The sequence below is a fragment of the Manihot esculenta genome, chromosome 3, assembly GCF_001659605.2.
Source record: "Manihot esculenta cultivar AM560-2 chromosome 3, M.esculenta_v8, whole genome shotgun sequence".
Classification (NCBI taxonomy): Eukaryota; Viridiplantae; Streptophyta; class Magnoliopsida; order Malpighiales; family Euphorbiaceae; genus Manihot; species Manihot esculenta.
Window position 1 is genome coordinate 5,570,236 of NC_035163.2, and position 18,781 is coordinate 5,589,016.

The 18,781-nt window shown below is 30.6% G+C and overlaps 2 protein-coding genes across 2 annotated transcripts; both read left to right on the forward strand.

The window, feature by feature from the left end:
• Positions 1-9,881: 9,881 nt before the first annotated feature.
• LOC110610687 (putative pectinesterase/pectinesterase inhibitor 45) lies at positions 9,882-11,924 on the forward strand. The gene is made up of 3 exons (XM_021750725.1): positions 9,882-10,876; positions 10,989-11,149; positions 11,236-11,924. Exons 1-3 carry the CDS (start codon positions 9,882-9,884, stop codon positions 11,922-11,924), a joined length of 1,845 nt encoding a protein of 614 aa, XP_021606417.1.
• A 2,676-nt stretch (positions 11,925-14,600) lies between these two features.
• LOC110610654 (pectinesterase 3) lies at positions 14,601-16,573 on the forward strand. Its single transcript, XM_021750688.2, has 2 exons — positions 14,601-15,765; positions 15,846-16,573. The coding sequence occupies exons 1-2, from the start codon at positions 14,655-14,657 to the stop codon at positions 16,514-16,516; spliced, it is 1,782 nt and encodes a 593-aa protein (XP_021606380.1). The 5' UTR covers positions 14,601-14,654; the 3' UTR covers positions 16,517-16,573.
• Positions 16,574-18,781: the final 2,208 nt, after the last annotated feature.

The following is an 18,781-nucleotide window of genomic DNA, read 5'->3' on the forward strand; positions in this document are numbered from 1 at the left end:
TAGAGTGATGATACATATATTCAACACATATTTTAATTAAATATTTGATCAAATAAGATATAAAAATTATTTATTTTAGCAATACAGAAATGCATGAATAAAAATCAAATAGAAAAAAATTGATTATATACCGTGGTAAACATACTTAACTGAAGATTTATCCAAGTTTTCAGCAAACATCTGAACAGCAGTATAAGCATATCTAAAGTAGAAAAATCAGAATTCTCCCACTTAAAGCATCCAAATCAGTCCAAATATCGCATGATTCCTCTCTAAAAAATCAGAAAACCTCTCTCATTTCTAAAAAATAAATTAAAATAGTTATTTTACTAAAAATATTCAAATCAAATTCTTTTAAGAATAAATTTCAAGAGAATTTCTCTAGAATTTTGCTATTTAAATACTTTTTTGACAGCAGCAACAAACATCCTCTCTTCAACTGAATTCATTTCTTTCTTTTTTTGCTTTCTTACCGCCATGTGTAACTAATTTTTTTAGTTTTAGTTGATAATAGGTTAAAGTTTTAGTTTCTTTATATATTATGAGATATAAATATTATTGTTCATTTTTATTCTTTCAATATTTATGTAATTTCAATTATTATTATTATTATTACTTTGATAATTGATCAATAGGGCTCGTTGTTCATATTTTCAAGATAATATATTATTAATTTAGATGTTTGAAGCTCATAATTGCTTGAGTTATTCAATAATAGGTAATAATTAGTGTAACCCACTAAAGAATTACATGATCTAGCTAAATTCATCACGTAATTTGATTTGTTGATTAGAATTGAGTCTCTCTATTTCTTAAGGAGGTTAATGAATTAAATTCAATATATATTCTTTATGTTGTTTGTCAGTTTCCTAATTAATTTATATCTAAGGAGGGATTGGTTATGAGGAGTATCTTCTATAACTATAACTAATTTATTAGAATGAATAAATATATATACACTTGGACTAGAAAAACCCGTGCTCGAAAAATAATATATATTTTTTTCTAATTTTTTTTCGAGTACGTATTTTTGTCGGTAAATAAAAAATCAAATGTATTCAAGTGAGGTTTTCTGGAAAGTATCAATAAGCTAGACCCATACTTTGAGTTGTTTTATGCCATAAATAAAACTCGAACACTCAAGAAATCTGTTGGACAGGCGGATTCACATCTCTTACAACCGACACAGTCCTCTATTCTTGTCATTACATTGCCAATACCTATGTTAATCGGAGCGGGACTCCTGCTTTTTCCGGCAGCAACAAAAAAACTGCGGCGTATGTGGGCTTTTCCAAGCGTTTTCTTGTTAAGTATAGTCATGATTTTTTCAATCGATTTGTCTATTCAGCAAATAAATAGTAGTTTTATTTATCAATATATATGGTCGTGGACTATCAATAATGATTTTTCTTTAGAGTTCGGACACTTGATTGACCCACTTACTTCTATTTTGTCAGTATTAATTACTACAGTTGGCATTTTGGTTCTTTTTTATAGTGACAATTATATATCTCATAATCAAGGCTATTTGAGATTTTTTGCTTATATGAGTTTTTTTACTACTTCAATGTTGAGATTAGTTACTAGTTCTAATTTGATACAAATTTATATTTTTTGGGAATTGGTTGGAGTGTGTTCTTATCTATTAATAGGTTTTTGGTTCACACGACCTATTGCACCGAATGCTTGTCAAAAGCGTTTGTAACTAATCGCGTAGGGGATTTTGGTTTATTATATAACTAATTTATTAGAATGAATAAATATATTTTTGCTTCAATAATCAATTCTCACAACTGAAATGGATCATATTTTTCGATTAGAATTTATTTGTATTGATTTTCTCTAAAGTCTTTTATTGCTTTCTTTAATTATTTTATTTTCACTATAATTTCACTCTTCATTAAAACCCCATTTTTTAATTTTATTATTTGTTTTTCTATTTATTGATTAGAGATTTTTAGTATCAATTTCTTGTAGATTGGATCATATTCGTTCTATACGCCCCTTGAAGATATTGTAAAGTCTCTTGCTAACTTAGTTTAGAATTTGAAACAACAGATAAACTAAGTAGCCACATAAGTGAGTATGCTAAAGTCTCAAAGAAAATTACCTTCACAAATAATTGTCAAACTAAAGCAGAATGCCGATGCTATACTTTGAGAAGTGAAAAAATATTGCAAAACGACACATTTGAGTAGAAACTTGGGCAAACTACTAAAAAGGAACTGTAGATTGAATAAGCAGTTCACCAGCAGCAAAAAGAAGACAAGGCAAATAAGAATAAGCAGTCACATCAATTTAAAGTTTCTCCACCATTTCTAAAAAGGTTAGCCAAAATGAAGAAGAAAAAAAGAAGAAAAAGAAATTCTTCAAATTTTTCAAAAAGTTGAGGTAAACATTCCTTACTCGATAGTCGATGCTACTAAGAAAATACCTCGTTATGCAATATTTTTAAAAAAATTGTACACCAATTGAAGAAAATTAGCTGAGCATAAAAAGTTGAGTATGAAAGAGAGTGTCTAAGATATTATCTAAAGAATACTGCTCACCAAATACAAAGACCGAGGTATATTTGTTGTCTCTTATAAAATCGGTAATATTGGCATAAAAAAAGTTACGTGCAATTTTCGGGCCTTGATCAATATCATATCTTTGTCTATTTATGATTTGTTGAATGCTGGTACTAGGATTGTGCACGATTTTTGGAGGTTCCGAATCGAATCGAAGAACTATATCAAAATCGAAAAAAACCGATGTTGCAGAAACTGAACCGTACTAAATAAAATTTATTTAACTATTTGATTATGATTCTGTTTTTTGTCAAGAATCGTACTGAAACTAATCTGGAACCATACCCAAAAATCAATTTTATATGTATGCTTTTTAAATAATTTTAGTGATATTACACTTATATTATATAATTTTAATATTATATTTTATATCTTATATAGTTTTAATATAACCTTAAAATTTATATTACTAAAAATTATAGGATTCTATTTAATGAATTTAAATTTTAATTCAATAAATTATTAAATAATATATAATAAAAAACTGTAAATAAATAAAAATATGTACAAAATAGTTATTTGAGAATTATTACAAACTTAATAAAAGGTTAATTTCTTGTGTGTATATACATTCTCTTTGATTTTTTTATATTTAATTTGTATAACTATTTTTATAAATTAAATTATTTATATAATTTAAATATAACTCACCCTCTGAATTATGAAATAATTCTAATATCACTATTAAAAACTCATTTTTTCTTTTTTCACGATTTTCTCTCTGATTGCCAGAATCCGATGTTATTTTGATTATAGGAGAGCTGCTGACCGCCACTTAACTTCCGATAAAACTCGATATATTGCCGGTGGTATGAGTGGCCGCCAATGAAAATAAAGAGAACACTAATTTATTTGATTCCTAGAAATATTTAGCTAACTTCCTTAACTTATTTATATATTTATAATTTAAATAAATTAACAGTAAAATATATTCAATTTAATAATTCAATTTATTATAGTAGTGCATGTGAATAATTTCTTTAAAATACCATAATTCAGTATATTAAAATTTAAAATTAAAAATTAAAATCATGAAAATACCCATACATTATAAAAATAATATGTTAAAATAAAATAATAAATATATAAACCAATTAAGTATTAGCAAATTTTAAAATATTACTTTAAAATAATATAATTATAGTAACTCAACATTATTATTACACTTACATTACATTATTTATTAATAAATTAATAATTAATAAAATAATAAATAACAAAACGAATATTTCCATATCATTCTCTTTTAAAATAATAGAAATTATTAAAACCAATAGTTTAAATATAAAAACAAGATATGTAAAAATAAATAGTATAAAAGAAATTAAAAAATTATTTTTTAGTTCTTGAAATATAATATAATTAATGAATTTATTTTTCTATAGCCAACACTTTCATCTTTGAAGTTTAATTCCGTCAAAATCTATGGATCCTCGTCAAAAATTTATATTAAGTCAACAATTTTCATTTGATCAAAGAAAAAAAAAATAAATATAATATCAAAAATACCCTTATTAATAATAATATAAAAAAATTACTATTTAATCTCTATAATATAAAAAAATTTATTATTTTGTTCCTTAAATTTGAAAAATATATTAAAATGTCCTTAAAATTTTAAAAAGTCTACTAGTTAATTTTTCTATTAATTTTATCGCTAAAATATTTTACTATTTAGTCTTTATAATTTAGAAAAAGTTATTAGTTAGTCTGTCAAATTATTAAAAAATTTATTAATTAATCTCTTCATATCAGAGATATTTTAGATTTTTTTATAATATTTAACGGTTAAAATTAACGGAAAAACTAACTAGTATATTTTTTAAAATATTAAAGACGTTTTAATAAATTTTTCAAATGGCGAACAGTGATCCACAGCGAGCGGTATCACAAAAATAATTTCAAGTTTTAACTTTTTATTTTTAATAATTTAAATTTTCTATATTTTGATGTTTATTATTTTTCTCAATTTAAATATTAAATTTATTGAAATTTTTATTTATTTATGCAAATTGAATTTGAGATTTTCCTATTTAAATTTTGACGAAATTAAATTTTAAAAATTAAAATGTTGAAATTTAAAAAACAAAGAGACAAATCTATTAATTATATAATATCTTAAGGATAAAAACTTTTTTTCTTTAATTTTTTGAGAGAGAAATCTATAAATTTATAGTTAATTTTTAGGGAGTAAAGTGTTAGATTGTAGAAAAGGTAATTTGATTATTTTTTTTGTTACTAACTGCATGTTTTTATGGAGAGATATCTAATTTTGATGAAATTAAATTTTAGGAAAAAATATTGGATTTTAAAAATAAAATGATAAATCTATTAATTACGTATATTTTAAAATTTTAAAAAATAATTTTTTTAAAAAAATTTATTAAATTTATAACTAATTTAATATTTTTAAAATTTAAAAATTCACCAAATCATAATAATAAAAATTATAAATAAAATATTAAAAAAAAAAAAAATAACTCGTCACACGAGATGCTGAAATTCAAAAAACAATCTGCAACCTTGAATATGCGCAAAATCTAACCCATACAGCCTTGACTCGGTGATTTTCCCAAATCCAACTCTCAACTGCCGCCTGTTTGTCTTGAAGGCACCGGATTTAAAATTAAAATCTCTGCATAATCGCTTAAAATATGTCTAGCGTAATCCTTATTTAATTCAAATTGAAAAAAGCGTGAATTAATTTTAAAATTTGATTGAATTTTTATTCAATTTGATTCGGTTTAATTTTTAATTTTAAAAATTTCAATTATTTTAATTTAGTTTGATTTTAATCAGAAAAAAATTGAAAAAATTAAATCGAACCGATTAGTGATAATAATATGTTATTTTTAATAATATAGAGAAATTAAATTATATTAAAATTAAAATATTTTAATTAAATTTTAAAATATTAAAAATAAAGTGTAAAAAATAAAAAAATTATTAAAAATCGAAATCGATCAAATCGAATTGAATCGAACAGAATCAGACCGGTTCGATTTGATTTTTGATCAAAATCAATTCGATTTGATTTTTATAAATACTAAAATTTTAATTTTTAATTTATTTAGTTTGATTCGATTTTAAATTGAATCAACCGAATACCCACCGACTGTTTAAAAAATAATATCAATTACAGTGTTTAACAAATTAAACTAATGCGAAGAAAATAGACTAACACTAAATACTTAAAAAATACAAGAAATCTACAGAATAGACAATTGTTAACATAAAACATATATCGCCGTCAACTTATATGCATCGAAAACAACATTAAGTATGCTATTTTCATTTATAAATCTAAATTTTTTTATTTTTTTTAGAAAAAAAAGGTCTCTAATGAATTATTATTTCCCGCTTTATGTCCTTCAATTCCATTTCCATTCACTTTCAATGGGATTTGAATTAGAAGAGCTTTTAAAAAATAAATTTCAAGTGTGCAATTAACACAAAATTGGCAAGGAAGCATGGACCATGTGGAATGGCGTCCGAGGAAGGACCAGGAGGAGAGATGTCTAGGGAAGCAGCCCAAGGGTCCATGTGTGGCGAAGCACGATGAGGGTGCTTCCGTGGCATTCTCCAGCCCTGCATGCACTCAGGAGATGCTCCAGCTCTGCGAGCATCCAAGCATACGAGTGTCTTCAATTTTGCGCACACTTGGCATTATTCAGCTCTGCGAGTTTTTTTGCGAAGGCGCCTCAAGTGGTCGCAAGTATCAGAGGATATATTTTTTAACCGGTCGCTAAAACAATGTGATTTCGCAAAAGGAGAAAAGTCTCGTCGCAAAATCCCATTTTCAACTCCTCCGTCGACCCTTTCTTCGCGCCCAATTTCTCAGTCGCAACACTCAAACCACCCACACAGGCCATCACCTTCTTCCTCGTCGAACCAATTTTGTAGCTTCACCAATCTCAGGCACGTCTCCTCCACTCAATGTCACCTCCAGCAGACCTCACCATAGAGACAAACTCATCTCCAACTTGACTTCACCACTCAAATCCCTCTAGCAACTCCTCTTTCTCTGTCCTTTCTCAGACCATATACAATCCTTACATCAATTTCTCAACGCTTTTCCCTCATTTTTACAAGCCCATCAGGCATCAAAGACTCAAACCAAGTGGAATTCTTTTTTATGAGTTTGGGGGGAAATGGGTCGTGTGGGTGCGATGAATCTCACGTCGATTAATGTGCCCTTACACGTGGGCTATAGACATTTCTTTTGAGCTAACTTTTGGCTGAGTTAAGACTGGCCCATATACTGTAAGGGAGCTCCGGCGTCTAGGTTGGTGCATATTGATGAGGAGCCTACCTGGGATATAGATTTCTCTGATGGGGTTTTGCTGCCTACTGTTTCTATTGATATTGATTGCTCTAAAGGCCATAGGAGTGTTCAAAGAATTAGCTTCCATAAGGTAATTGTTTCTTTCGAATCATTATAGAGGTATGTGTGCTTTCAAATTTTTTTTTTTTTTTGGTGTATTGGGTTTCTTTTGTTATCTTTGTTGTTTCTTTCTTTGATATTTTTGTCACAAATATAATTATGCTTAGGGAATGTTAGGTTATGCTTGTGAAGATTCATTCCTAAATTGTTTGTTTTGGATGTTCTTAAAGTCCAATAAGAATTGGAGGTTCAAAGTGATTGATTTTCGTTGCAGGTTCAGAGTTTATTTGGTCAAATGATCGTTAACTGAGATGTGATTTTATGTGATTTGTGGATCAAGCGATGACTACAAACAAGAATGCCAACTCAGAACCGTCTCTGGTATGGTCAGTTCTTATTGTTTAGAGTGGTATAGTAATTGAATTTAATTGAAGTTTGGGGAGCTGAGGCATATGGAGTGGATTTGTTGCTATTTACAAACATTCATATATTTTATATGGCTTTTCACTTCTTTTTGATGCTGTATGTAGACATGTATGCTGGAGATAAATGTTTCTTTGGATAAAACATGCTCTTGATTTTTCAGTTTTAGCTACACGTCTGAGCTGAATTATGTAAAACATGCTATGAACACTGTTGAATTTTATTGGTTCCAATGGTAACTATATATATTATTTAGTGAACATTTAAGATGCATCTCTTGTTACTTCTATGAGGATCATGGCCACTCCAAAGTTGTAATTTATAAGCTTTATGCAAGATTTGGTTGGACATCTTGTCAAAAATGGTGGTTTATTCTCACATGGACATCACTGGTTTTCTTCAGAAGTAATCCAGTAAGTAGTTCTGCACACCAGCAATTTGGGATATTTTTAATTTGCACAGGCATGTCCTGTGTCTACAGTATTTATTATTGTGATTGTGAAAAATTATTCCCATCCCCTCTTTCTGCATGGCTGGTTGCAACTTTTAGGTCAACTAGAAAAATAATGTAATATTAGTTTTAATATTACATGAGCTCTGTCTAAGTCTTAACTCTCTCTAATTTGTGAAATCCTCAATGAGCCTATTAGTTTTAGTAGTAAATGAAATTAATTAATTGATTTTGAAGCAACAATTTTATTTAATTGAATATATTTGGATGTATATGTTAATAAGGGAAGGAAGAAACACCACAAATTTACGTGGTTCGGCCGTTGTGGCCTACGTCCACGGAGGGAAGCCGGCGAGAATTCTTTTCACTATTTTCAGAAACAAATACAAATCAGCTAGTGCTCTTTTTTACAACTAATCATAAGTGCTTTTGAGAGTGAAGCATTAACAAGTCCTTGCCTTGATTCTGTTTCGACGATGCTCTTCAGGTATATTCTTATGGCGTGGGCTCTGATGCTTTGTTGATTTTTCAATGGTGCCCCTACAACTTTTGCTGCTCTGTTCACCGCCCATCAATATTCTGTGGTCCACGGCGGAAACTGAAGAAAGAAACTTGGGAAGTTGTTGATGGAACATGACATTCAATGTTGCCACGCCGATGTTGAGGATTCCCATAGGTTCACCAGCTGGAGTTCGCACATGAAACGCTGCAAACTTTGGGCCTTCTGCTTCGCTGCGGCCACGATCTTTACTTATCAAGCTATCAAGCATAACTCTTACGACACCGATTCTTTTATCTTTCATGAATCTCCGCACACGAAAGATCTCAAAAACGATGCAGGAATTATTTGTGAGATGATCATCCAATTCCAAAGCGAAGATGAACTTGTCGTTCCATGTATGACAGTGGCTGTGTTTGACAATCCTGGAGGTGAGCTTCTGGTTGGGGTTGAGATAAGCCACCACATACATCTGCGTAGCTGAAGACCGTCTTCCACTTCGGAGGTCTTGGGCTGATATAAGGTTGATCTCTATGATAATGGGTTTACGGGAGGAGGTTTCCATGTTACTTTTGATGAAAGAACTTGAGGGTATTGATTTTTCGGAGATTTGATGATGAAGATGTTGGCTATGGAAAATCAAGGGGAGAAAGGAAGCGTTTTTATACAGTGAAATATAGGTCAGCGAGAGAAACACTAGTGATAGAGTCCTAGTCCATTAATGAGTTTGCGAGCATTAGGACTCTCAAACAACTTTCCAAAAATTCCTAAATGGGAAAGAGCAACACTATTCTAATTCCTATTCTAACTTAGATTTACATTTTTTTCCTAATTTATTTATATCTCTATTTTCTATTCTTAACAGAATTTGATTTTAAATGATCGTAACTAATATTTCTGAATTCATCGTCATATCACTCTAACGATTCATATTTTGATTAGAGAATCTATTAGCTATCATAGTCTTCAAATATCCCTTTTATTTGATAAAATTTTATTAATTTTTTACTTTAAAAAAAATTAATTAGTTAACTATTTTTTTTTAGTCTATTCTTTTTTTATATTATAATAACTAATAAAATTTTTTGCTTATATAAAAAAAAAAATGCTACGTCTACCAAATTAGGAGATGGCTGCTGCATAGCAAATTAGAATTTCTCTAATATGAGTAATTGAGGCCAGTTTTAGATAGAAAGAAAAAGAGAAAAAATAGGCAAAAATATGATAAAAAGGATATTAATCCATGAACAAGTTAGTTACTAATTAACCACCACCATAGTTTAAAAAAAAAAAAAAATTAACCACCACCATTAGCCATACATTTTGAAAGGTGACTAACTTAAGACATATAACTACCTTGAAAGTCTCCTGTCCAGATCTGTTTTGTCATTTGCAAGACATTAAGACTAATTTCAAAGCCAAAATCAACATAGAAGAAAATAAAAGGAAAAACAAAAGAAAAAGGTTTTAACTTTTAAGACTATACCACCTCTCTCTTTCTCTCTCTGCCTTAGCTTCGTTCTAAGGCAGAGAGATCTCCGCCTCTTTTCAATAATGGTATTTCAGGATTTTGATCGAATTTCTGAGAGGAGAAGATTAGAAAGAGAACAAAAGTTTAAGAGGAGAGTTATCATTGCTTTTATTTCGCTTCTCGCTTTGCTTGTTATAGTTGCTGCTGGAATTTTGTTCATTATCTGGGATAACTCCATAAACAGCGCCAAACGGCATCAGCAGCATCAGGAACAGGAGCAGCAGCGGCAGCACCAGCAGCACCAGCAGCCGAAGGGAGAAGAAGCAACTCAACCTAAAGAACCTTCCAAGAATAACGTTGCACAAGTCAGTAAAGTTCTTAAAAAAATATGTAATGCCACCACTTACAAAGAAACTTGCTTAAGTTCTATCAAGGATGCCGTGGAAAAGGATCCTTCTGCACCTCATCCTAAAGCGATTATCAAGTTAGGTATACAATCAACTAAGGATGAAGTCGGCAAGGTTTTAGACAAAGCTTCGTCCTTTAACTTCAACACCCCACAAGAGAAAGCAGCATTTGAAGATTGTAAAGTGTTAATGGCGGATGCCAAACAAGAATTGGAAGAATCTATTTCTCATGCTGATTCTGACGATGGGAATTTTAAGAAAAATGAAGCAGAATTGAATAATTGGTTAAGTGCTGTAATGTCTTATCAACAAACTTGTATTGATGGATTCCCTGAAGGGAAATTGAAGTCTGATATGGAAAATGTCTTTAATGCATCCAAGGAACTTACCAGTAATTCTCTTGCTTTGGTCTCATCGTTAACATCAATCCTTCAATCGCTTCTGATTTCACAATCTGGTCGTCGCCTTCTAACTAAGGAACCCAACTCATTTTCAATGGAAGAAGATGGACTTCCAAGTTGGATCAGCCATGAGGATCGACGGATGCTGAAGGCTGAAACCGAACGCGATGACAAGCCAAAACCAAATGTTGTCGTGGCCAAAGATAGCAGCGGAGACTTTAAAACTATTTCTGCTGCTTTGGCTGCCATGCCAAAAAATTATGAAGGACGGTATGTCGTTAATTAGTAAAAGAATTTAATCGTTCAAAATCTTTTGAAAATTATTTTCAGAAACCATACTAAGTTTCATCTCTTCATTTGTTGCATGCTTGTGTCAATGCAGGTACGTGATCTTTGTCAAAGCAGGAACTTATGATGAAACCGTGACAGTGACAAAGAAGATGGTGAATCTCACCATCTACGGTGATGGATCAATGAAGACCATCATCACTGGAAGCAAAAATTTCAAAGATGGAGTTCAGACTTTTAGAACTGCAACTTTTGGTACGTTGATTTTCTTGTCAATTATCAACTTTAGGCAGCTGAAGCATGGAAAATCTGAAATGGGTATATATTTTTGTATTGCACAGCGGCAATAGGGGAAGGATTTATGGCAAAATCAATTGGAATCAGAAACACAGCAGGTCCAGAAAAACATCAAGCAGTGGCCCTCAGAGTTCAAGCAGATCGTTCAATATTCGTCAACTGTCGTTTTGAGGGCTACCAAGATACCCTATATACACAAGCTCACCGCCAGTATTATAGAAGTTGCGTCGTCGTTGGAACTATTGATTTCATCTTCGGTGATGCATCAGCAATCCTCCAGAACTGCCTGATCCTTGTCAGGAAACCCATGGCAAACCAGCAGAACATCATTACAGCTCAGGGCAGGATTGATCCACATGAAACGACAGGACTTGTTCTTCAGAATTGTCGCATTAAGCCACATCCAGATCTGGTTCGTGTTAAAGCAAAAGTGAAGAGTTACCTTGGAAGACCCTGGAAAGAGTATTCAAGAACCATTGTAATGGAATCAACAATTGGAGATTTTATTCAACCTGATGGATGGCTGCCATGGAAAGGAGAAAAAGGATTAAAGACACTTTACTATGCAGAGTTCGACAACAAAGGACCTGGTTCAAAAACTGATGCTAGAGTAAAATGGCCTGGTTATCATGTGATTAATAAAGAAGAAGCCAAAAAGTTTACTATAAAGCCTTTTATCCAAGGAGATTGGATTAGTGACATGGGGGCTCCTGTTCATTTTGGCTTATTTTAGTTAAGAGATTCTTTTAAATCACTGCAAGAAATTAAAGATTTGTGGAGAAGATTCTTTTAAAGCATTTGTTAACTTCTAGCATTAAAACTTACAGCTTTATAATTAATGTGTTGTCGTTTTACTGATGCTTTTCAATACCTTAAACCATAATTTTAACAAATTTTCCTTTTGTTTTTTTGTTAGGATCATGTGAATTTAGACAAAATAGTGGGTCTCTCTTCTTCTTTTGAAAAGATGATGATGATCATCATCAATTCTCTGTGAATATTTAGATTTAGGTGTTAATTTCTCTTAGTCATCAACCTTAATTAGATGTGGGGGATTGTTTCCAATCAAAGAGGCATGCTTTAATTTTTGTATCATTATCATTATTAGCTTAAATTTTTTAATCTTTTCTTACTAATAGACTAAGTTTCAAATTCTATTTTTTTTTAGAGTTCTTATATATTTAGGATTTGTATAATTTATATATTCTCCCTCTTTCATATAGATTTATTAAAATATAGATAAATAACAACAGTTTAATCGTTTTTATATTAATTTATCTAGGTGCAATAACATAAAATAGCCATTTAATTACATTTTCTAGCAGATAAAAATTACTGCTAAATTAGTATTTTTAACTTTTGTTCTTATCATAAATCAATTATTAACATGCAATTTTGCTCATATAATAATTGTGTAACAATTAGTAGTTTTTAACTTTTGTTCTTGTCATATTTTTATTGCATTGAATTGAATACAATTTCTAAATTAGGACCGGAATCTCAAGTATTATGATTTATTATTATCTCATGCAACTCCATCTCGTCTAGCATAAGTAGATTTTTTCTAATATTTCGGACAGCTCCACCTTATCTCACGAATAATTCTTTTCTAGTGAAAGCCCACTAACTTTACTCCACCTCATCCTGAACAATTTTTTTTTCGTAAATCTATTAATTTTATACAATTTTTTTTAATTTGGAGGATTCTCATATCAATTGTAATGGTTCGAACTGCTCCAAATAATTTTTAAACTCATTTTACATTTGAACCAAAATAATTAATCTGAGTTATTTAATAATTTTTAACTAATTAATATATACCATTTTTATATTTTTATAAAAAATCGATGTGAGATGTTTCAAATTATATATATAAAAAAAATTGCCTCGATGTGAACAACCAAGAGAAATTAGTATCCATATTTTCTCTAATGTTTGCATAGACTATAAATTGTTTGTAGTAAGAAGAAGAGAAAGTAGAAAAATTGATCCAAATACTTAGAATTGGTTTTGGTTATAAGGAAAATATGAAGAATGAATTAATTATATGAAGCCAGAAGAACTCGCTTGTCTTTAGAAATGTCTTTTCTTTATGCACAGGACGCAAAATGATCATCATAATTTATTATTGGATTGCTATATAATATACCACTAGTCGAAGGAATATAATTTTATGAAGAGTCTGTTTGATATTGTTATTGAAACTATTTTTAGAAAATTCACTTTCTTAAATATATTACTTAAAAAAATATTTAAAATTATTTTTATATAATTAAGTAGTAAAAAATCAAAATAAAAAGAAAATAGCTACCATTGTTATATTTTAGAGTTTAGACTACAATAATTATAAAATTATCATTTTAATATTAATAAAATAACAGTTTGGCCGCTACTTAAAACTGTTATAAAAAATTTATTTTTTATTATATATAATAACATACTTTAATAAAAAATTTATTTTATATTTAATAAAATTATAATTTTAACCGTCGTAAAAAAATAATTAAAATATTATCTTATACTTAACAGTGACAGATATAATAATTCTGAAACTATTACTATTAATTTATGATTATAATCAGAGAATATAAGATAATAATTTACTATTATTGTCTTAATTTTTTAATATTTAAATAAACAAACATTTTGTTGCCCTTAATATCAATGCAAAGTAATTAAGGTTTAAAGTTTATTAAACATTTTAGAATAGTGGGTGCCTAATTTCTATCAAACGATTAATTTTCATTTAAAATTAAGAATTTTATAAAAATTTAATTTAATTTATTGTTTTTCTATTACTGGGTAAAGAAATTAGTGAGTAAGTAGCTTGATAATTGTAGGTGATGCCGGCCATTAGCAACCAATATTAAATTTTTTCCAGAAAAAGGGAAGGTAAGGGAGAGGAAGTTTCACCAATTTCGGACATATGGAAACTCTAACTAATTAGAGACCAAGTCCTTTGGCTGCCGTCGCACATGGTATATATAATGTGGATGGATTAATCTAATTTATTTCATATTCTAAACTTGATTTATTTAAAAAAATTATATATATAAACTATCGGTGTTAAAAAAATATTCGAACATTCTTCTCTTTTAAGTGAGATCGAATATTTGATTTTCGTAAATACTTTATGAGTCCACTTTACTCTTTAGAGTTGACTCAATACGAATAGAATTTAATTTTATACAAGTGAATTTTAAGATGGTTGTAGTTATGTGTGTATAAATTTAAAATATACATTTGGAAAAAATCCAAAATGTCACCATGTCGGTTGAGCGGATCGTTGCCTTGTTCAAAGAACTTTCGACAAACACATGCTTACAAAATTTACTTGAGCTTCGCCTACAGTCCTGTACTATAAAATCCAAGCTCTAATGAATGATTTTGTATCTTGGTTTATGGAAATTTTATATATGTTTGTAAACAAAATTGAAGGAGAAGAAAGAAATTTTCAAAGCAAATGGATACTGCTGGTTCTATCTCCTTCAAGAGCTATAGTAAAGTAGATGAACATGCAGAGGAATCATTTCGCCGGAGAACCCGTAAACGGTTCATTATCATCGCCGTCTCCACCTTCATGTTGCTCATAATCATCGTCGGTGCGTTGGTAGGCACTTTAGCGCCAATGAACAACAAAAAATCCAGAGATAAAGATCTGTCTTCTCAAACAGAGTCCATTAGAGCTGTGTGCAATGTTACAAGGTATCCTGATTCCTGCTATTCGAGCATGTCTTCTGCTCTCAGACCCTCTTCCAATGTTAGCGATCCTCGTAATCCTGACCTAGAAATCCACAAGTTGTTTTTGTTGTCTCTGAAGATCGCACTCAATGAGATCATGAGCCTATCTTCTTTGCCTTCAAGGATCATTTCCTCTCAAAGGTATAGCAATGAGACTAATGATCCACTAGTGCTGTCTGCATTGCATGCATGCGAGACACTCTTCGAGGACGCCATTTATCACATAAAAGAATGCATATCATCCATTGCAGTGCATCAGGAAGACAAGATCATGTTGGACGATATCAGGACTTGGCTAAGCACAGCCGTAACGGATCAGGAAACGTGCATAGATGGGTTAAAGGATACAGGGAAGCAACTGATCTTAACAGATGAAGTGAGATATGCTATGATCAACTCCACAATGTTCGCCAGTAACAGCTTGGCGATTGCTTCCAAATTATTGACCGTTCTTGATGATCTCCACATACCAATTCATCGAAAGCTTTTAAGGGTTCTCGATGAGCATAGCCATGTTGATGATGGATTTCCGACGTGGATTCACGTCGGCGACAGGAGACTGCTCCTGGAGGAGAAACCCAAGCCCAATGTAACAGTAGCATGGGATGGAAGTGGAGATTTTAAGAGTATAAGCGAGGCAATGGAATCCATTCCTAAGAAGAGCAAGTCAAGATTTGTTATTTACGTAAAAGAAGGTTTATACTTGGGGAATGTGACAATAAGCAAGGATTATTGGAACGTCATGATTTATGGTGATGGAATGAATAAAACCATTGTCTCCGCCAGCCAAAACGCCGTGGACGGCGTGTCCACTTTCTTCTCCGGCACTTGCAGTAAGTCTTTTGTCTATATCTTTGAAAATATGATCTTGATATATACAAATTAAAGCTGGAGCTGATCTTTTTGCATATAGTTGCTGCTGGAAGAGGGTTCATTGCGAAGGACATAGGCTTCCAGAACACAGCAGGTCCCCAAAAGGAGCAAGCAGTAGCGCTACGATCGTCGTCAGATCAATCCATCTTCTATCGTTGCTCCTTCGACGCATTTCAGGACACACTCTACACACATTCAAATCGCCAATTCTACCGAGATTGCCAAATCAGAGGGACGATAGACTTCATCTTTGGAAATGCAGCAGTGGTTTTCCAAAACTGTAGCATACAACCAAGGCAACCAATGCCACGCCAATTCAATACCATCACTGCTCAAAGCAAATCTGACCCAAATCAGAACACAGGCATGTCAATCCAACGGTGTCGAATGGATCCTTTTGACAACCTCACAGCTCCCACATATCTTGGAAGGCCCTGGAGAGACTATGCAACTACAGTAATAATGCAATCTTACATCGGAGGATTCTTGGATCCAGCGGGATGGGCAGAGTGGGAGGCGAATGTGAGTAGTGTATTCTATGCAGAGTTTGAAAATTTTGGAGCTGGATCATTGACAAATAGAAGAGTGCGATGGCCTGGTGTCAGGCTTAATATTACTTCTGAAGTGGCCCAGGAATTCACTGTGGAGGCTTTCATTCATGGAAGCCGGTGGCTGCCACAAGCCCATGTAATATATGATGGAACACTGTAATATTTTTGCACAATTGAAATTCATCTTTCATATAAAAATGATGTAGATAATTTAGAAGCTGTGGAATAACCAATTCTATCTTCTTACGTTATAAAAACTAATGAATACAGATATTAAGATTTAAACTAATGAATACAGATATTAAGATTTACATTCTTATACAACTACTTTTGAATTCTAAACAGTTTATTATATTTGTGTTCTTTTTTAGTTTACTGACTTGAGCACCGAAATAGTTGTTATAGACATCAAACACTTTATTTTCTCTTTCTTTTAAATTAACTAATATTAGTACAATTTTATTTCAATCATATCAAATAATAATTTCACAAAAAATAAGAAATACATTGAATTTATATTTGGAGGCTGTCATGTTTAATTCTACTAATAATATAAATACAACGATTTATTTACTTAATATGAGTGTTATAAAACTTATCTATCTCTCAAAAAAATGAATATCTCCTTTGAGACCTACTTCAATAAGTAAATTCAAATAGATATTGTTCATGGTTAAAAGGTTAAGAATCAATTTCAAAAAAAAAAAAGTTATGAATCGATTGGATCTCGTCTTACTAAGTTAGATCCAATCTTACTAAGTTGGAATTCATTGGCTAAAAGTTAAATCAATCCTTAATTTTTTATGAAGTTCAAATAAGTTTATTTTAATCTTTTTAATCAAATAAAACCTTAAACTTTATTAATTAATTCAAATAAGTCCAAATATAATAAAATATATATTATTATTTTTACAATTTTAAATATAAAAAATTATTAACTACTCTTAACTAAAGTAAAAATTCAAAATGTAAAAACACAAGAATACAAATACTAAATGATGAAAAATAATATGTTAAAAATAGGATTTTTTTATTAAAAATAATATTTTATTATGTTGTAATTTATTTTCACTTAAATGTAAAATTTAGGATTTAATAAAAAGTTTAAATTCAACTTTCAAAAAAAAAAAAATTCAATAGCTGATTTAGACATTTGCCCATAAAGAATTTTGTGGTTTCGAATGATTAGAACAAATAGCTCTCCATATTCATAGATTTGCACTGCCTTTATAGAATTAGATACAAAACCATCTATTTTTAAAATAGGAATTAAATACATTATTAGTTGGTTTGGAATGAAAAAAATTTATAAAAATTTAATTCAATTAATTTTTTTTATTTTTAATGAAAAAATCAATTATTTTTAATTAAAAAATTAAATAATTTTATAAAAATTTATTTAAATGATTTCCTGCATAATATTGTGAGCAAGCTTCTGCCTGAACTATAAGGATGATTATAATTTTTAATAATAATAATAATAAGGGAAAATTACTTTGTAGTCCCTGAGGTTTAACGTAATTAACACTTCTGTCCCTCTATTTTGGCGACCCAACACTTAAGTCCCTCACTTTCTTTTTTGTCCAACTTCGTAGTCCTTCCGTCCAAAATAGCCGTTTGGGACACGCGAATTGACAAAATTAACCCTCTTCTTCTTCTTCTTCTTCCTACTCTTTCTGCAGCTTCTTCTTCTTCTTCTTCTTCTTCTTCTTCTTCTTCTTCTTCTTCTTCTTCTTCCCCTTTCTGCAGCTTCTTCTTCTTCTTCTTCTTCTTTCTTCTTCTTCTTCTTCTTCTTCTTCCTACTCTTTCTACAGCAGCCTTTCTGCAACTTCTTCTTCTTCTTCTTCTTCTTTCTTCTTCTTCTTCTTCTTCTTCTTCTTCCTACTCTTTCTACAGCAGCTTCTTCTTCTTCTTCTTCTTCTTCTTCTTCTTCTTCTTGAATTTCACATTGAAAGAAGGGTATTTTTGGAAAAAATTATCACATCTCACCTTTGACTCTTTGACCAAACGGTTTAAATGGACGGAAGGACTACGAATTTGGACGGAATAGAAAGTGAGGGACTTAAGTGTTGGGTCGCCAAAATAGAGGGACAGAAATGTTAATTACGTTAAACCTCAGGGACTAAAAAGTAAATTTCCCTTATAATAATAAAGGCAGGGAGGAACAGGGAAAGTGCTCTGTAGATGGTAGCCGTTTGAGAAGGTGTCACTCAAATCCTTAATCATGCTTCCCAAAGGTGCTTATGCTTTCGAGCTTTGAGAGAGGGGCCTCACCTCCTTCGCTTCAACCAGTTTAAATGAAAAAAATAAAGAACAATAATTTACAGTATAATTTTAAATTCAACAAAATTCATAATTTAATTTTTATTTTCTAACCTCTAAATTTTTATTTTAAGATGATGTAATAAATCAATAGAATACTTTA